The sequence below is a fragment of the Salmo salar genome, chromosome ssa17 (assembly GCF_905237065.1).
Source record: "Salmo salar chromosome ssa17, Ssal_v3.1, whole genome shotgun sequence".
In the NCBI taxonomy this organism is placed as follows: Eukaryota; Metazoa; Chordata; class Actinopteri; order Salmoniformes; family Salmonidae; genus Salmo; species Salmo salar.
The window spans coordinates 62,181,673-62,201,134 of NC_059458.1; the positions used below are offsets into that span (position 1 = coordinate 62,181,673).

The 19,462-nt window shown below is 46.0% G+C and overlaps 1 protein-coding gene across 2 annotated transcripts in view; it reads left to right on the forward strand.

Annotated features, from left to right (window-relative positions):
- The window catches only part of LOC106576296 (FYVE, RhoGEF and PH domain-containing protein 6), a 28,296-nt gene that overhangs the window by 1,985 nt on the left and 6,849 nt on the right, over positions 1-19,462 (forward strand). For both annotated transcript variants that reach the window (XM_045699910.1, XM_014153387.2), the window contains exons 2-8: positions 3,866-6,164; positions 8,972-9,089; positions 11,864-11,931; positions 12,072-12,102; positions 15,461-15,612; positions 15,770-15,926; positions 16,152-16,239. In XM_045699910.1, coding sequence (XP_045555866.1) covers positions 3,866-6,164; positions 8,972-9,089; positions 11,864-11,931; positions 12,072-12,102; positions 15,461-15,612; positions 15,770-15,926; positions 16,152-16,239 — 2,913 coding nt within the window. The remainder of the gene's footprint in view (positions 1-3,865; positions 6,165-8,971; positions 9,090-11,863; positions 11,932-12,071; positions 12,103-15,460; positions 15,613-15,769; positions 15,927-16,151; positions 16,240-19,462) is intronic.

Below are 19,462 nucleotides of genomic sequence, written 5' to 3' on the forward strand. Positions count from 1 at the left end.
TTGAATCCAAATAAATGTCAAAATTCAAATTTTTCAAACATACAACTATTTTACACCCTTTGAAAGATAAACATCTCCTTAATCTAACCACGTTTTACGATTTCAAAAAGGTTTTACGGCGAAAGCATAAATTTAGAGTATGTTAGGACAGTACATTTACAAGAGTTGTGTGTAATGTTTTGTCAAGTCAAAGACAGGGTCACCAAAACCATAAAACCAGCTAAAATGATGCACTAACCTTTTACAATCTCCATCAGATGACACTCCTAGGACATTATGTTAGACAATGCATGCATTTTTAGTTCTATCAAGTTCATATTTATATCCAAAAACAGCGTTTTACTATGGCATTGATGTTGAGGAAATCGTTTCCCTCCAATAACCGGCAGTCAAGTCAGCGTCACAAATTAAATAATTAAAATTAGAAAACATTGGTAAAATATTATATTGTCATTTAAAGAATTATAGATTTACATCTCTTGAACGCAATCAACTTGCCAGATTTAAAAATAACCTTACTGGGAAATCACACTTTGCAATAATCTGAGCACTGCGCCCAGAAAAATACGCGTTGCGATACAGACTAGACGTCATGTTGGGGAGATCTAAAATCGAAAATACTATGTAAATAATCCATTACCTTTGATTCTCTTCATCAGATGTCACTTCCAGGTATCACAGGTCCATAACGAATGTAGTTTTGTTCAAAAAAGCTCATCATTTATGTCCAAAAATCTCCGTCTTGTTAGCACATGATCTAAGCCAGCCGGACTTCTCGTCATGAACGAGGGGAAAAAATATATTTACGTTCGTTCAAACATGTCAAACGTTGTATAGCATAAATCATTAGGGCCTTTTTAACCAGAACATGAATAATATTCAAGGTGGACGAATGCATACTCTTTTATAACGTATTGGAACGAGGGTACCCAACATGAACTCGCGCGCCAGGTGTCTAATGGGACATCATCGTTCCATGGCTCTTGTTCGGTCAGATCTCCCTCCAGAAGACTCAAAACACTTTGTAAAGGCTGGTGACATCTAGTGGAAGCAATAGGAAGTGCCAAAATATTCCTCAGCCCCTGTGTTTTTCAATGGGATAGGTTTAAAGGTAATACAACACATCAGGTATCCACTTCCTGTCAGAAAATGTCTCAGGGTTTTGCCTGCCAAATGAGTTCTGTTATACTCACAGACACCATTCAAACAGTTTTAGAAACTTTAGAGTGTTTTCTATCCATATATAATAAGTATATGCATATTCTAGTTACTGGGTAGGATTAGTAACCAGATTAAATCGGGTACATTTTTTTTATCCAGACGTGCAAATGCTGCCCCCTAGCCCTAACAGGTTAATGCGTTTGAGCCAATCAGTTGTGTTGTGACAAGGTAGGGGTGGTATACAGAAGATATCCCTATTTGGTAAAAGACCAAGTCCATATTATGCAAGAACAGCTCAAATAAACAAAGAGAAAAAACAGTCCATCATTACTTTAAGACAGGTCAATCCGGAAAATTTCAACAACTTTGAAAGTTTCTTCAAGTGCAGTCGCAGAAACTATCAAGAACTATGATGAGACTGGCTCTCATAAGGACCGCCACAGGAAATGAGGATGCAGAGTTACCTCAGCTGCAGAGGATAAGTTCATAAGAGTTAACTGCACCTCAGATTGCATACCAAATAAATGCTTCACAGAGTTCAAGTAACAGACACATCTCAATATCAACCGTTCAGAGGAGACTATGTGAATCAGGCCTTCATGGTCGAATTGCTGCAAAGAAACCACTACTAAAGGACACCAATAAGAAGAAGAGACTTGCTTGTGCCAAGAAACACGTGCAAATGAACATTAGACCGGTGGAAATTGGTCCTTTGGTCCAGATTTGAGATTTTTGGTTCCAACCACCATGTTTTGTGAGACGCAGAGTAGGTGAATGGATGATCTCTGCATGTGTGGTTCCCACCATGAAGCATGGAGGAGGAGGTGTGATGGTCTGGGTGTGCTTTGCTGGTGACACTGTCAGTGATTTATTTAAAATTCAAGGCACACTTAACAAGCATGGCTACCACAGCATTCTGCAGTGATACACCATCCCATCTGGTTTTTGCTTAATGGGACTATCATTGGTTTTTCAACAGGACAATGACCCAAAACACACATCTAGGCTGTATAAAGGCTATTTGACCAAGGAGAGTGATGGAGTGCTACAATCACCCGACCTCAACCCAATTGAGATGGTTTGGGATGAGTTGGACCGCAGAGTGAAGAAAAAGCAGCCAACAAGTGCTCAGCATCTCTGGGAACTCCTTCAAGACTGTTGGAAAAGCGTTCCTCATGAAGCGGGTTGAGAGAATGCCAAGAGTGTGCAAAGCTGTCATCAAGGCAAAGGGTGGCTACTTTGAAGAATCTGAAATATAAAATATATTTTGATTTGTTTAATACTTTTTTGGTTACTACATGATTCCATATGTGTTATTTCATAGTTTTGATGTCTTCACTATTATGCTACATTGTAGAAAATAGTTAAAATAAAGAACATACTTTGAATGAGAAGGTGTGTCCAAACTTTTGACTGGTACTGTACATTTATAAATATAGAAAAATAAAACATGAATTTAGAAAATATGTATTTTTTGATTTGGCTAATTTTTCAATTTATTGTTGAACATTATATGCTCTACCTGCATATCAAAGTTCCAGAATAGGACCTCTGCTACTTTTAGAATTATGATCCAATTTGTAAGCATTACAAACAGAGTGAATGTGAAAATGAATTCAAAATGGTCACCCTCTGTGATTTGCTGTATGTGCATTGTTATAAGTAAAGTGCGGGCTGTAATTTCTAAGTATAAAATGGGCCATAAGTATAAAACTAGCAGAGAATATTATGTTCAACAATATATAGAAAAATGTGCCAAATCAAACATTTTATATTTTCAATATTACTGTTTATATTTTGCAATATTCATAAATGTATGTAAGAAATGTGTTGTTAAAATCAAAATACTATTCATATCACAGAGCAAGCGGTAAAGCTTCATATGACACCATCTTTTACTTTGTAACACCTACAGATCAAACACTGGCATATTAAAGGAGGCCTGGGTAAGGCCAAAATGGCTTCAATTAATGATTTATCTATTATGTTTTAACATACAAATGCCAAATATATGTCAATAAAACTGAGTGTCTCATATTCAATGCAGAGGTCTGTATTCATAATCCAGTTCTCCATTTAGTGCAGGCTCAGCCTGCCATGGGTGTGTCTGGTGCCAGCGTAGAGACACATTCACACAGTAACTGCATTACCATCAAAGTGTTTTATTAGAGGGAGATGTGATGTCGCTTAGGTTATAGTTCGTTTTTCTTGATTGTTCAGCTTTTCTCTACAGACAGAACACAGTGAACCATTACGGTTGACTGTTTTGGTCAGGCTCGTGATTGGATATATGAGTACAGGAATCATTTGGTTCTTTCATTCCTTCCCTTTCTGACCATTTGCGCCCAACCTTCCTTAGTGAGCTAAAAATCCCATTGACCTCTAGGGGTTGATTCTCTGACCCTTGCCCTGCCCTCTCTTACCCCCACCAGCTGTCTGTGTGCTGCTGCTGGCTGGTTGGTATGTGTCGATGAGGTGGTGGGGGGGTTCGAGGGATATCCAGGGCAGTGCATGCATTACAGCAGGGCAGTGGAATGCGCTCTGTTTTGCTCTTTGCCTCCAGTTTGTGCCTTTAAACAGCCATAAAGGTTAAAGGGTCACTTCTTTCTTTGCCTCCTGTGACGTGTGTGTTTTCAGCAGCCCCCCTCCCCAGCATTGTCTAATATCTACTCCTCTCTCTTCCTCCTCCTCTAATTCTCTACAGGTGTGAAGAAGCCGCCAGTGGCTCCCAAACCCAAACTCGCCCCCTTGGTGAAGCTCTCGCCTCCTCCCATCGCCCCCAAACCTGATCTTCTCCTCTCCCAGCCTTCCCAACCCTCGCCCCTTCTCACCCAACCCTCCCCTGCCGTGTTAAAGAGAGCCAAACCTGCTGTGGCGCCCAAACCATGCCTCTCCAAACCCTCCGCCCCAGCAGCCCCGGCTTCTCCCCCACCCCCCAGACCCAGAGTACCCCAAACCCCATCCCAGGAGTGCAGCGGGGCTGGGGACGACAGCCTCTCCTTCCTCAATTCCAGAAACGGGATCCTGTCGCAGCCCATCCTGCACGACTCGGACTACATCATTCCTACGTGCTCCTGCGGACTCCAGGACTGCTCCCAATGTAAACGACTAGGGAATGGGAACGTTACAGAGGTCGGGAGCGATACACTCGGCTCCTGGCCAAACAGGAATGCAACAGAAAGCACTGGAACGCTGGTAGCCAATCGGCCGGGTAAAACAGAGAACGGAGACAGTGAGAAGAGCGGAGGAGTGACCAACACCCTCCGTCTCAGGCTCAAGGACAAACCCCAGAGACAGGAGGGGCAGAGGGATGGAGAGGGGAGCAGGGATGAGGAGAAGCTTCAGGGGAACAAAGAGGAGAGACCGAGGAACCAGAAAGGACAGGAGGGTCAGCAGTATCAGACTGGGTCAGGGGACCAGTCATGTAATGTTCCTGAGGTGGCAGAGACACTTACACAGACTGAGACTAAAGCTTCGAATGCAGAACGGACATACACTGACAGCTGTAATATAGACAGCAATGAGAGCGACACAATTCCCACTCCCCTCATCCTCCCACTGGATGTCTCCCCCATTCACACCCCCCCACAGACAGTCCCTCCCACCCGCACCCCCTCTCAGACTGTTCCACCCACCCGCAGCCCCCCACAAATTTTACCACCCTCCCTCACCCCCACCCAGATGGACAGTGAGCCTGACAGCACCCCCTCCCACGCAGACAGCAGTACACAGTGTTCCAGAATACCCAGGTTACCCACTGACCTTTCGGTCCCTGCCGCCCCCAGTAAGCCCCTGCCCGTGCCGCTGCCACGTAAGCCCCGTAAGCCAGCCCTGGTAAGGCAGGACGGCCTGGAGGCCAGCACCCAGGAGGGAGAGACAAAGAACCGCACACAGGGGGGAGAGGTGGGGGAGACTGAGGGGAGTGGGGGGAGATGTCTCACCTCAGATAAGGAAGAACACACCCAGGGAGTGTATGACAGTCCCTCACCCTCCCAGGACCCTGAAGTTGAAGAGGAGCCTCACCCTGTGCCTCCACCTAGACAGAAGTCCCTCTCCCCCCGCCTCCACAGAGCCTCCCTCAACCGAAACACCTCCCACTCTCTGGACTTGCTCTCTCAGCCTGAGCTTAACGCTCTGACCTCAGAGAGAAGAGGAGGAGGGGATGAAGAGGAGGAGAAGGAAGAGGAAGTTGAGGATGGGTACGGAGACTTTGAGCGCTACCCCATCACCCGGAGCCTGCCCAAACAGATCAAGCTCAGCTGCCGCCCGCCCCCCGTCGGCATGACAATGAAGGCCAGCTCGGCGGAAGAGGGGGGGTCACCCAGGGCCCCCCCCAGGAAGCCCCAGAGACACAGCCTGCCAGCGGGTGCCCCTCCGTCCATCACCCCCCCTCCACCTCCTCCGCACCACGCCAACACCCCCATGAGGGAACTGCCTGCCACCCCACAGGAGAAACCAGCCTGGCGCTTCCCAAGGCCCTTCTTCAGCAGGCAGAGCTCCTCCAGACACAGCAGCGGCGGCCGAGGGGCCCCCCAGGGGAAAGCAGCTCTGCTGGGGGGGAAACAGAGGGCCCAGTCCTTCTCCTCGGCTGACCTGCTGGCCCGCGCCGACGGCACCAAGAGGAGCCTTTCCTTCCGGAAGCTTCTAGAGCTGCGGTTGTCTGTCAGGATGTTGCCACGGTTACTGGCCAGAAGCGGCCAGTCTCTGGATTGTACCAGCGTGGAGCCGGGCGGGGGGGGGAGGACGGTGGACCAGTCCGACGGCAGCGCGGGGGTGTCTGGCAGGGATGGAGAGGGGTCGGTAGAGTATGAGAACGTTCCTCTGTATGAGGAGATACCGGAGTACATGAACCTGCCTTTCCTCAGCGCACGGCTGGGCTGGCCACTCACACACAGTCTGGACCCAAGCACACACAGACACAGTGACTCAGACGTCTACGAGGTGCAGGATCCATACGAGAGCCACTGCGACTATAAGCGACCCCATTCCATTGACTATGAGAGGTACAGCATGTGTGTCACAGTGTGTGTGTGTGGTGTGCGCGTGAGTGTGAATTCTTTCTTCCTCTGTCTACACACACAGAGGGTCTGGGTCAGGTTTCAACGGAGTGTGTGTGTGTCATTTTGTTGTCTGATTGCATAGTGCCTCTCGTGTGTCATGGGCGACTTAGGTTTCAACGAATCCAGAGTTACAGAGCTGATCATAATCCTTTGATCATTAGTTGCCTACAGTAAATAACTGGATTATTACACCATGCTACTTATTGTTACCGTAGTGTTAATGTACCACGACAGTCATAGATGTGTCACTTTTAATGAGCTTTAATGCTTCATGAATCCGATATCCTGGAAAGAGAGACTCGAGCAATTTACAGTAAATGTTTTGATTTTGAGCCTAGAACAATGCCAAGGGTGTGTGTACTGTGTTTAGTGGTTTCTATTTGTGTGTGTGTGTGTGTGTGTGTGTGTGTGTGTGTGTGTGTACTGTGTCACAGTGAGACCGAAAGTATTTTAGTATTTAGGCCAGTGTTTTTAGCCCAGGTTGTGCTTGTGTGAGAGTTAGTTTTCACTTTGCAGTCTTGGTCCCACTTTGGTGCTAAAACTATGCATTTACCATGTCGGGTACAATGTAAACTACATTGTGTGTACTATACCCGTTATTACATAGTACTTACAATGTAGACCAGCATGCTGTGTTTGTGTGAGAGTTAGCATTAGCAGGCTGTGCTTTTACGAGTGTGAGAGTTAGCATTAGCATGCTGTGCTTGTACGAGTGTGAGAGTTAGCTTCAGCGTTAGTCCTCCAGGCTGTGAATAGAGCATTGATGCGCAACAGGTTGGGCTGTTTTCCTGTGGGTTATTTTCAGTGGCCAGGGCAGGAAATGTCTGAAAATCACAGAAACGCCACACTGCACTCTGAACAGGGAAAACAAACCACCACCAACCACCAGCCTCTCTCTCTCCTCCTCCCTCCCTCCCTCCCTCCCTCCCTCCCTCCCTCCCTCCCTCCCTCCCTCCCTCCCTCCCTCCCTCCCTCCCTCCCTCCATCCATCCCTCCCTCCCTCCCTCCCTCCCTCCATCCCTCCCTCCCTCCCTCCCACTCTCTTGCTCTCGCTTTCTCATCTCTTCCTGTTCCTCTCCCATATCTCTCCCGTTCCCTCTCTCTCTGCCATCTCTCTCCCATATCTCTCCCGTTCCCTCTCTCTCTGCCATCTCTCTCTCCCATATCTCTCCCGTTCCCTCTCTCTCTGCCATCTCTCTCTCCCATCTCTCTCCCGTTCCCTCTCTCTCTGCCATCTCTCTCTCCCATCTCTCTCCCGTTCCCTCTCTCTCTGCCATCTCTCTCTCCCATATCTCTCCCGTTCCCTCTCTCTCTGCCATCTCTCTCTCCCATCTCTCTCCCGTTCCCTCTCTCTCTGCCATCTCTCTCTCCCATCTCTCTTTCAGTTTCTCGCTCTCTCTCCTATTCTCAGTAAACCGCTTTTCGATTGACTCAACGTAATTTAATATTTTGTTACTGTATTGGACGGGAAAATATTTGCGTGTGTGGATGGGTGAATGGACTGGACACGGTCCTTGATAACAAGAGTCAGGCCTCCCAACTCACTGTAATCACATCCTCATTCAAGTGTTCTTGTGTGTGTGTGTGTGTGTGTGTGTTTACCTCATATATCAAAAGGCAGTTGTGTGCGTGCTCAGACCAGTATTTTGCTAAGCCACTCTGGGGCCATGAGACAAAGGCGGTCAGTCAGATTACAGGACGGGTATATAGAAGGGCAGGTGAAGGGAAATATTACACTCAGGAGTTCAGCAGTAAAGAGCAGTATGCAACACTTCCACATATATCTAGCTGCCCAGATCTGGTACTCCAGTTGGATAATATTAGTGTTTATCGTTCACTGTGTGATTTTATGTGTGCTTCATCGTTTGAAAGATGCTTGCATTTGTGCATGCTTGTGTGTGTGCGTGCGTGCTTGCATGCATGTGTGTATGTGTGTGCCGTTGTGGTTATTTGAAAGAGTGTGTATGTGTGTCGTGAATCTGTAGTGTTTCCCAAGCATCTGAGCCTGTTCAGTTTATGTAACTAGCCTCAGGCAGTAAACAAGAGGCGCTCTGTGCCTGACCCAGTGTGCAGGAAGTCCTGTCTATGGAGTGAGAGAGGAAGAGAAAGAGAGAGTGAAAGAATGGGAGAAAAGAGAGAAAGATGGGGGGTAGGGAAGAGAAACAGGGTATAGAGGGAAGAAGGAGAGATAAGCGTAGAGGGAAAGAGGTGTAGCTGAGAGAGAGGGCAAGGGACAGACAAAGTAGTCAAAATAAAGAGAGTGACAGTATCTTATGAGCCCTCCAGATTAGAAAGTAGACAGTACTTTGGGTTTGTTTGGTTCAACATCCAGCTGTGATAACATCTCCTGGAAAGGCTGTGAAGCCAAGATGAAAACATTAGTGGCACAAACACATGTTGCTACTTGTGCCACTCAGCAGACAGACCTGTATCAGCTGACTGAAGAGCAGGCTGGTGCCCAGCTGCCAGCAGACAAGGCTGGCTGTGGAGTCTTCATGGCAACTATGTTTACCAGAGTACAGCTGTGGACAAAGTATTGACATCCGTGTTTCAGGCTGGTGATCATCCTAGTCCCATGGCTATAGAGACATCGTGCCAATTACTGTTCCCATAAAACATTCAAAAGTCCATTCAGAAGTGTGTGTATGTGGTATGCTTGCATGGATATACTGTATGTGTAAGTGCACACACACTCTGGCTGATAACCATGAGGATAATGCGGTGACCGGGACTTCCTGTTTTGCCTGCAGGGGCTGGCATGGATTGGACGATGCTCACTCTGAGGAGGAAGTCCACAGCTCTGACGAGGATGACAACAGCTCCACCTCCAGCAAGGAGCACCTGGAGCTGTCAGAAGAAGACAGACAGGTAGCTATCTTTAATACACACACACACACACACACACACACATCCTTATGTGGTTGTTATTAACTGGTGATGGTCACACCATCTGCAACACTGGCTCAGGAGGACGCGCTCGTACCACACACACCCAGATACACAGTGGAGGTGGCGGCCTTGTCAATAAGGTTGCGGTAGGGCTCTTTAGATGTGTTTGCTCTGGTAGGTCCTTTGGCCATGCAGTGAGGCGTGAGTGATAACAGAGGGGATGTTACTGAGCCAGAGTAACGACAGCGATGACTGGTGGTATAACAGGAAGGATATTGGCAGGCGTAACACGAGTGATAACGACACTATCAGACAGGCGTCGTGGAGCCAAAATGGGTGCTGGGCACAGGGCTGTATGAAGGAAAGAAAGGCAGGCGGGGGATATCACACTGCCTGCAGGTGATGGAGCTGTCATTCTGTCTGGGGGGGGTCAGACATAGAGGGTTTAGGGGGCAGGAATAACTCTGAAACTCCTGTCTGACCCTGTGCATGATATTCTAAAACATTGTTTCTTAAAGTATGGGGTCGCGTACCTGTTAATTGTGGGTCGCGACGTAAATGTATAATTATTGCATTAATTACAGGAATTGATTTGGCCAAGTGCAGCTGCGCTCTCTGCTCAGTTTGGCAGCTGCGCGAGTGGGAGAGGTAGAGGGGGATGCCCGTGTTCTTCGAGGTTTACCGGATCTTTTTGCTGTGGTTCAAACCACTGACTTGTTATTCCCACTCGCCATCACTCACCGCTGTCATGAAATGGACTCATGCTAGCCACAAGTTCTGACTGAGCTCAATCGTCATGAAACGGATATACAGCGATGACTTTGTCTCTTTCATACAAACTTTGAGAAATAACGAGGAGAGCCCACAATGTGTTTTGTGTGGGGAAGTGCTTAGTAATGAGTCTCTCAAAACCCACAAATGTAATAAAAGGACACGTCCTGACCAAACATCCACAGCATGACGGTAAACCCAGGGAGTTCTTTCAGAACAGGGCAGAATGCTTCAGGAAACACTGCTTCCACAGTGGAAAAGTAAGTCAACTAACAAGGCATTGTTGTCATTTATTAATAACAGGTGATGATAAGCAGAAATAAGGGAGCACTATCTCTCATAGTAGTAAATGTGAGTTTATCTTTCAAACAATCCCCTGGCCTTGTAACGTTAACCAGCTAATAGCTAACGTTAGCCAAAGCCAGCTAACTAGTTACTGGTAGTGCAACCCTAAGAAACAGTACAGATGAAGATGAAAAATTCAGGCCCACTGTACGTTTTACTGTAGACATTGTTGTTGAAAACAAGTCTAGGTTGGAACTGTTGCTGTTACAAGTAATACTTTTTATTCTAAACTGTTTGAAGAAAGATTATTTTGGGGGCAAACACTCACAGTTCTGGGTTGCTCATCTGCAGCAGGAAGGGGTCTCCTGCCTGACTGAGAAAGCAGTAGATGTTCTGATCCAGTTTGGCTCTACATAACTATGCAAGTCAGGGTTCTAAAGTACAGAACAGTGTCAATGCTGAGCATGACTTCAGTGTTGCACTGTCAGAAACTGAGCCCAGAATAGACATGTTTGTTGAAAACTTCAACCAGCCACAGACCTCTCATTAGGACTGTGTGTGTGTTTTCTGGTCTACATCTGTGTGATGTGATATATCAGTTTATTCCAGTTCAGAATAAAAAAAATATGCATTTTAACAGCAACAGTTCCAACCTAGACTTTCTATCAACAATCATTTATACAGTAATATGTACAGTAGGCCAGAATTGTTTTATCTGTACTGTTACTGAGTTTTGCACGGTCAAAAAGCCTGTGTGTGTGTGTGTTCTGTTATACATCTGTGTGATGTGATCAATCTGTTTATTCCAGTTCAGAATTAAATTATTTATGTATTTTAACCGCAACAGTTCCAACCTAGACAGATATATAAGAGTGTTTTTAAAAGATTAATGGGTATTTCATTGTTGTTTTTGTCTATATTGCTTTTTTTTTTAGGCATAAGGGCAATGAAATGTACCGATGTTTATGTATAGTTGCATATGTTCCTAAGCTTGGGTCCCAGGAAAACACTGGGTCCCAGGAAAACACTGGGTCCCAGGCAGAAAAAGTTTAAGAACCCCTGCTCTAAAAGCCTGTGTCTGTAACAGACAAAAACACGCACACACAATTAGGAGCAGGAGGCCCCTTCAGTCACGCAAGGGCAAGGCCGCTGTCCAAATGAAGACCGCCTCATTTCCACCCCAGACCACTCACTATCAGACTGAAAGAGAGAGCGAGGGAGGGAGAGTGCAGAGGACAGAGAAGATAGCTGAAGTGGATAGAGAGTAGCGAGGGAAAGAGACGTGTCAAACGGCACCTCTGCTTTCGGACATAATCTCTGTTGAGTGTCTGTTTAGAAACAGCAAATGAGCAGATTATTGTGCCTATGCATGCTATAGCAGGACAGTCAGATGGTGGGCTGCAGTGACCTTGTAAGTGGAAGTATGTCTGTACCGTTTAGAATATGGCTAGCCAGCTTTTTACACTACATGGACTGAATGCTGTGCTTTTCTCTGTCTATCTGTCTTTCTGTCTGACTCTCTATCTGTCTGACTCTCTATCTGTCTGACTCTCCTGTCTGTCTGTCTGTCTGTCTGTCTGTCTGTCTGTCTGTCTGTCTGTCTGTCTGTCTGTCTGTCTGTCTGTCTGTCTGTCTGTCTGTCTGTCTGTCTGTCTGTCTGTCTGTCTGTCTGTCTGTCTGTCTGTCTGTCGTTCCAGCAGGAGGACGAGGTGAAGAGGAAAAAGATGGTGCATATCGCCCAGGAGATCATGAGCTCTGAGAAAGTGTGAGTACCCGAGACACACACACACCCAATCAATGACTTTATCATGAGAATATACCACAGAATCTTTCCTTTTAGTTTAGCGGTGGGTGTGTTTTCTTTTGTCATGTATAATGTTTTACACCCATCTCCTCTCCCTCCAGGTTTGTGGACGTGCTGAAGCTTCTTCACATAGTAAGTATCAGTTAAGCCTCTGGGCTTTTGATGAGCACCATATCTGTGTGTTATCTGTGTGTTACCTGTGTGTTATCTGTGTGTTCAGTGGTGTTACTCAGCAAGCCTTCAGACTAGCTGAGCTGTGTTGCCTTTCTCCCCTGCCCCTGAGGCAGCAGTACTCAGCCGTGGAGTTGTCTCTGGTAGAACGGTTGTTGTTGTTCCACTTAGCAGGATCAGTAATAAACACTGAGACTCACATTTTCTAAATCATAAACGGAGCTAAGGAGTCAAGCATGTGTTGCTAGTTTCAACTTTCAAGTGGTGGCTTTATAGAGTGGAAACATAGGCTAGAGTTGTTTCATTATATTTAATTACCGGCTAGCTAGCTCACTGCTCCTGCCTGGTGGGTGGAATACCGTCCCTGCTCTGTGCCTGTTGGGGTGAAAAGTGGAGCAGGTAACCGTGACGACAGAGCTGGGTGCGTTGATGTTGGTCTCAGGGGGAGGTGACAGGTGTGTGTGGGATCTCTGATGAGTGTTGTTAACTCGCTGTGCTGGTGTTGTGGTGATTACTGGACTGGTCTGGTCTACTGGGCAGTGCTGGGCTGTGTCAGGCTGAGGTGGTCAACTGTACCAGCCAGGTCAAGCTGTCCTGGGCTCTTAAAAAGGATTTGATTTTGCAGCGGAAGATAGACTGTGTGTTGGATTTCAATGTTTTATTTATTTAAAGGAAAAATGCTTTAATACAGCCTTTATTTGTCTCGCATAGCCTAGTCTCTAAAATCTCTCTAAACCCACAATTTGTCTGAGACGGCCGCAGGGTCGACATTAGATTTCCTCTTGGGAGTGGCTTTCAGACTGCCCGAAAGGGGAATTGCAGGTACACACACACACACACACACACACACACACACACACACACACACACACACACACACACACACACACACACACACACACACACACACACACACACACACACACACACACACTCAGGGTCAAGTGTCCCCTTGTCTCTCTGCCTTAAACAGGACCCACTATGGGATTCATTTTGAGACGGAGAGAAAGAGGGGGGAGAGGGAGACTTGAAGAGGTCAAATCACATTCTCCAGTCTCCATGGCTGCCCCTGGCCACAGAACAGCTGCTTCCTGCAGTGAGTGAGTGGGTGGAGGACCCCCAGACATATAAATGCCTCGGCTAATCCTGTGTGTGTGTGTGTGTGTGTGTGTGTGTGTGTGTGTGTGTGTGTGTGTGTGTGTGTGTGTGTGTGTGTGTGTGTGTGTGTGTGTGTGTCTGCTGTGTTTATTTTTGTTTCACACTTAAGTCCTCCCTTATACCCTATAGGATGGTTCTCATTTGATATGTTGTGTACAATAATGTGTTTCATTATATTTTGACTTGACTTTTGACATGTTTTCTAGGGATACAGTTGAAGTGGGAAGTTTACATACACCTTAGCCAAATACATTTAAACTCCGTTTTTCACAATTCCTGACATTTAATCCTAGTAAAAATTCCCTGTCTTAGGTCAGTTAGGATCACCACTTTATTTTAAGAATGTGAAATGTCAGAATAATAGTAGAGATAATGATTTGTTTCAGCTTTTATTTCTTTCATCACATTCCCAGTGGGTCAGAAGTTTACATACACTCAGTTATTATTTGGTAGCATTGCCTTTAAATTGTTTAACTTTAGTCAAACGTTACGGGAAGCCTTCCACAAGCTTCCCACAATAAGTTGGGTGAATTTTGGCCCATTTCTCCTGACAGAGCTGGTGTAACTGAGTCAGGTTTGTAGGCCTCCTTGCTCGCACACGCTTTTTCAGTTCCGCCCACAAATTTTCTATAGGATTGAGGTCAGGGCTTTGTGATGGCCACTCTAATACCTTGACTTTGTTGTCCTTAATCCATTTTGCCACAACTTTGGAAGTATGCTTTGGGTCATTGTCCATTTGGAAGACCCATTTGTGGCAAAGCTTTAACTTCCTGACTGATGTCTAACCACATCATTTTCCATCCTCATGATGCCATCCAGTTTGTGAAGTGCACCAGTCCCTCCAGCAGCAAAGCATCCCCACAACATGATGCTGCCACCCCCGTGCTTCACGGTTGGGATGGTGTTCTTCGGCTTGCAAGCATCCCCCTTTTTCCTCCAAACATAACGATGGTCAGTATGGCCAAAAAGTTATATTTTTGTTTCATAAGACCAGAGGACATTTCTCAAAAAAGTACAATCTTTGTCCCCATGTCCAGTTGCAAACCGTAGTCTGGCTTTTTTATGGCGGTTTTGGAGCAGTGGCTTCTTCCGTGCTGAGCAGCCTTTCAGGTTATGTCGATATAGGACTCGTTTTGCTGTGGATACAGATACTTTTGTACCGGTTTCCACCAGAATCTTCACAAGGTCCTTTGCTGTTGTTCTGGGATTGATTTGCACTTTTCGCACCAATGTACGTTCATCTCTAGGAGACAGAACGCGTCTCCTTCCTGACCGGTATGATGGCTGCATGGTCCCATGGTGTTTATACTTGCATACTATTGTTTGTACAGATGAACGTGGTACCTTCAGGCGTTTGGAAATTGCTCCCAAGGATGAACCAGACTTGTGGCTAATTTCTTTTGATTTTCCCATGATGTCAAGCAAAGAGGCACTGAGTTTGAAGGTAGGCCTTGAAATACATCCACAGGTACACCTCCAATTAACTCAAATGATGTCAGTTAGCCTATCAGAAGCTTCCAAAGCCATGACATAATTTTCTGGAATTTTCCAAGCTGTTTAAAGGCACAGTCAACTTAGTGTATGTAAACTTCTGACCCTCTGGAATTGTGATACAGTGAATTATAAGTGAAATAATCTGTCTGTAAACAATTGTTGGAAAAATTACTTGTGTCATGCACAAAATAGATATCCTAACCGACTTGACAAAACTATAGTTTGTTAACAAGAAATTTGTGGAGTGGTTGAAAAACAAGTTTTATTGACTCCAACCTAAGTGTATGTAAACTTCTGACTTCAACGGTACATGTTTCGGTCCTTCACACTGCAGCAGTGTGTGTTTTATTGTGGGTGTGTGACCGTGTTCACCAGGACATTGGGACCATGCCCTGGTTGTCTCACCACTTCCTTCCACCTGGATGTGTGTGTTGGCTCACTGGGCAGTGTGAGAGTGCTGACTCAGTTGTGTGTGTTAGTGTATGATGCAGAGGGACACATGTTTATGAGGTGATAACCAGGTGTTCCTGTGCGGTACTGTGTAACGCCTCTCCGCCCTGCAGCTGTGTGTGTGTATGTGTGTGTTAATTAGTCTCCCACCACTCTGTTGTCGCTGTGTCAGTTCTCTTCATTCGTCTGTCAGCATTAACCCCCTCCCTCCCTGCAGGATTTCCGGGACGCAGTTGCCAAGGCGACGCGTCAGAATGGCAAGCCAGTGGTTGAAGAGCGTATTCTAACCCAGATCCTCTACTACCTGCCTCAGCTATACCAGCTCAACCGAGACCTGCTCCGGGAGCTAGAGGAGAGGGTGGCCCGCTGGTATGCACCAACACCATCATTATCAGCACCAGAGATACAAACCTCAACTGACCATGCCAAGCTGTGGACAGCTGATCTCAGACCAGACCACAATGACCATCTCCTTCCCTCTGCCTCTCTTCCCCCTGCGCCTCTCACCTCTCTCTCTGCTGTGTAGGGGGGACCACCAGAGGCTGGCAGACATCTTTGTTCAGAAGGGGCCGTACCTGAAGATGTACTCCACCTACATCCGGCAGTTTGACAACAACGTGGCTATGCTGGACGAACAGTGTAGGAAAAACCCTGGCTTCGCCGCTGTAGTCCGGGAGTTTGAGGTAAACAGCTGTGTGTGTGTGTGTGTGTGTGTGTGTGTGTGTGTCATAGGAAGTTCCTATCCGCATAGTTGATGATAGAGTGGTAGAATATGTGTGGGTGTTTAGATGTAACAAGCCAGACATAGTCTACATTAGCGCCAAGGATGTGGAGCTAGATTTGTGTATGTATACTGTTAATACTGTATGCAAATGTGTGTGTGACAATTCTCCTGTACTCTGTCCCAGATGAGTCCTAGATGTGCCAGCCTGGCTCTGAAGCACTACCTGCTGAAACCTGTACAGAGAATCCCCCAGTATCAGCTTCTGCTCACAGGTACACACACATACACACACGGGGGGGTTACTGGAAATGCAGGGGTGCTGTGCTGAAGAGTCTATATCAGTCTGCTAATACAGGACTAGGAAAGGCCCAGTACACTGCTTTTGTGATTTATTGTTTTTACTAAATGTATTTGACTGTTTACCAGCATTTGTAACTTGAGTCTGATAATTATCTGTACTGAACAGTTAGTATGATAATACATCTGGAATATAAAAATACTTGCCTGATATACGTTTTCCAGTTAAAAAAAAATATACTTTGCAAATGCAACTTATTTCTATGTGAAAACTGAAATGGTCGATTCATTCCTTTTCCATTTTAGTAGACGCTCTTATCCAGAGCAACTTACAGTAGTGAGCTCATACATTTTCAATCGAACCCACAATCCTGGCAATGTAAGTGCCTTGCTCTACAAACTGAGCCACATCATCACCTCATCACAAACCACTTGATGTCTCAATGTACTCAATTACTGTATTGTCCATTGTTTTTCTTCATACTGATAGAAAGTCTACTGGTACAAACCTAGATGACCAGCCTATGTACAATACAGTAATGTACATTTACAGTAAGTGGTTTGTAAGGATGGTAAATTAATACTGCATAAAAAGTGGTTGTTTTCCATATTATTTGATCAAGAAAACGTCAACTCACCAACATTACAACCAGGAATACGACTTTCCCGAAGCGGATCCTCTGTTTGGTCCACCACCCAGGACAATGGATCGGATCCCAGCCAGCGACCCAAAACAACGGCACCGCAGACGGAGCGGTCTTCTGGTCAGGCACCGTATTCAGGCACATCACGCACCGCTCCCGAGCATACTACTCGCCAATGTCCAGTCTCTTGACAACAAGGTAGACGAAATCCAAGCAAGGGTTGCCTTCCAGAGAGACATCAGAGATTGTAATGTTCTTTGTTTCACGGAAACATGGCTCACTCGGGATACGTCATCAGAGTCGGTACAGCCACCTGGCTTCTTCACGCATCGCGCCGACAGAAACAAACATCTCTCTGGTCAGAAGACGGGCGGGGGTGTATGCCTTATGATTAACGAGACGTGGTGTGATCATAACAACATACAGGAACTCAAGTCCTTTTGTTCACATGACCTAGAATACAAGCCGTGTAGCTATTCCCTCCGCAAGGAAATCAAACAAGCTAAGCGTCAGTATAGAGACAAAGTACAGTCGTGGCCAAAAATTTTGAGAATGACGCAAATATTAATTTCCACAAAGTTTGCTGCTTCAGTGTCTTTAGATATTTTTGCCAGATGTTACTATGGAATACTGAAGTATAATTACAAGCATTTCATAAGTGTCAAAGGCTTTGATTGACAATTACATGAAGTTGATGCAAAGAGTCAATATTTGCAATGTTGACCCTTCTTTTTCAAGACCTCTGCAATCCGCCCTGGCATGCTATCAATTAACTTCTGGGCCACATCCTGACTGATGGCAGCCTATTCTTGCCTAATCAATGCTTAGAGTTTGTCAGAATTTGTGGGGTTTTGTTTGTCCACCCGCCTCTTGAGGATTGACCACAAGTTCTCAATGGGATTAAGGTCTGGGAAGTTTCCTGGCCATGGACCCAAAATATTGATGTTTTGTTCCCCGAGCCACTTTTGCCTTATGGCAAGGTGCTCCATCATGCTGGAAAAGGCATTGTTCGTCACCAAACTGTTCCTGGATGGTTGGGAGAAGTTGCTCTCGGAGGATGTGTTGGTGCCATCCTTTATTCATGGCTGTGTTCTAAGGCAAAATTGTGAGTGAGCCCACTCCCTTGGCTGAGAAGCAACCCCACACATGAATGATCTCAGGATGCTTTACTGTTGGCATGACACAGGACTGATGGTAGCGCTCACCTTGTCTTCTCCGGACAAGCTTTTTTTCGGATGCCCCAAACAATCGGAAAAGGGATTCATCAGAGAAAATGACTTTACCCCAGTCCTCAGCAGTCCAATCCCTGTACCTTTTGCAGAATATCAGTCTGTCCCTGATGGTTTTCCTGGAGAGAAGTGGCTTCTTTGCTGCCCTTCTTGACACCAGGTCATCCTCCAAAAGTCTTCGCCTCACTGTGCGTGCAGATGCACTCACACCTGCCTGCTGCCATTCCTGAGCAAGCTCTGTACTGGTGGTGCCCGATCCCGCAGCTGAATCAACTTTAGGAGACGGTCCTGGCGCTTGCTGGACTTTCTTGGGCGCCCTGAAGCCTTCTTCACAACAATTGAACCGCTCTCCTTGAAGTTCTTGATGATCCGATAGATGGTTGATTTAGGTGCAATCTTACTGGCAGCAATATCCTTGCCTGTGAAGCCCTTTTTGTGCAAAGCAATGATGACGGCACGTGTTTCCTTGCAGGTAACCATGGTTGACAGAGGAAGAACAATGATTCCAAGCACCACCCTCCTTTTGAAGCTTCCAGTCTGTTATTCGAACTCAATCAGCATGACAAAGTGATCTCCAGCCTTGTCCTCGTCAACACTCACACCTGTGTTAACGAGAGAATCACTGCCATGATGTCAGCTGATCCTTTTGTGGCAGTGCTGGAATGCAGTGGAAATGTTTTTGCAATTAACTGCAATTCATCAGATCACTCTTCATAGCATTCTGGAGTATATGCAAATTGCCATCATAAAAACTGAGGCAGCAGACTTTGTGAAAATGAATATTTGTGTCATTCTCAAAACTTTTGGCCACGACTGTGGAGTCGCAATTCAACGGCTCACACACGAGAGGTATGTGGCAGGGTCTACAGTCAATCACGGACTACAAAAGGAAAACCAGCCGCGTCGCGGACCACAATGTCTTGCTCCCTGTCACGGGTGTCGTTGTGTATTGATGACCAAAACGCAGCAGGAATGTGGATGCTCATCTTGAATATTTAGTACACACAGAGAGTACGGAAAAAATAACAAAACGAAGAACGACAAAAGACAGTTTAACAGGCTATTCTCACAACAGCAGTGCTAAAGACAACTACACACAAAATCCCCAGGGGAAAACAAGCATCTAATATATGACTCCCAATCAGGAACAACGACGTACAGCTGTTCCTGATCGGGAGCCACACAAACCACACAGAAATAGACAGACTAGAAAACCATAGAAAACCAACACTAGAACATATACTCAAACCCCAGACTACAATAATACACACAACCCCAACCATACAAAACAAATACCCTTCTGCCACATCCTGACCAAATTATAA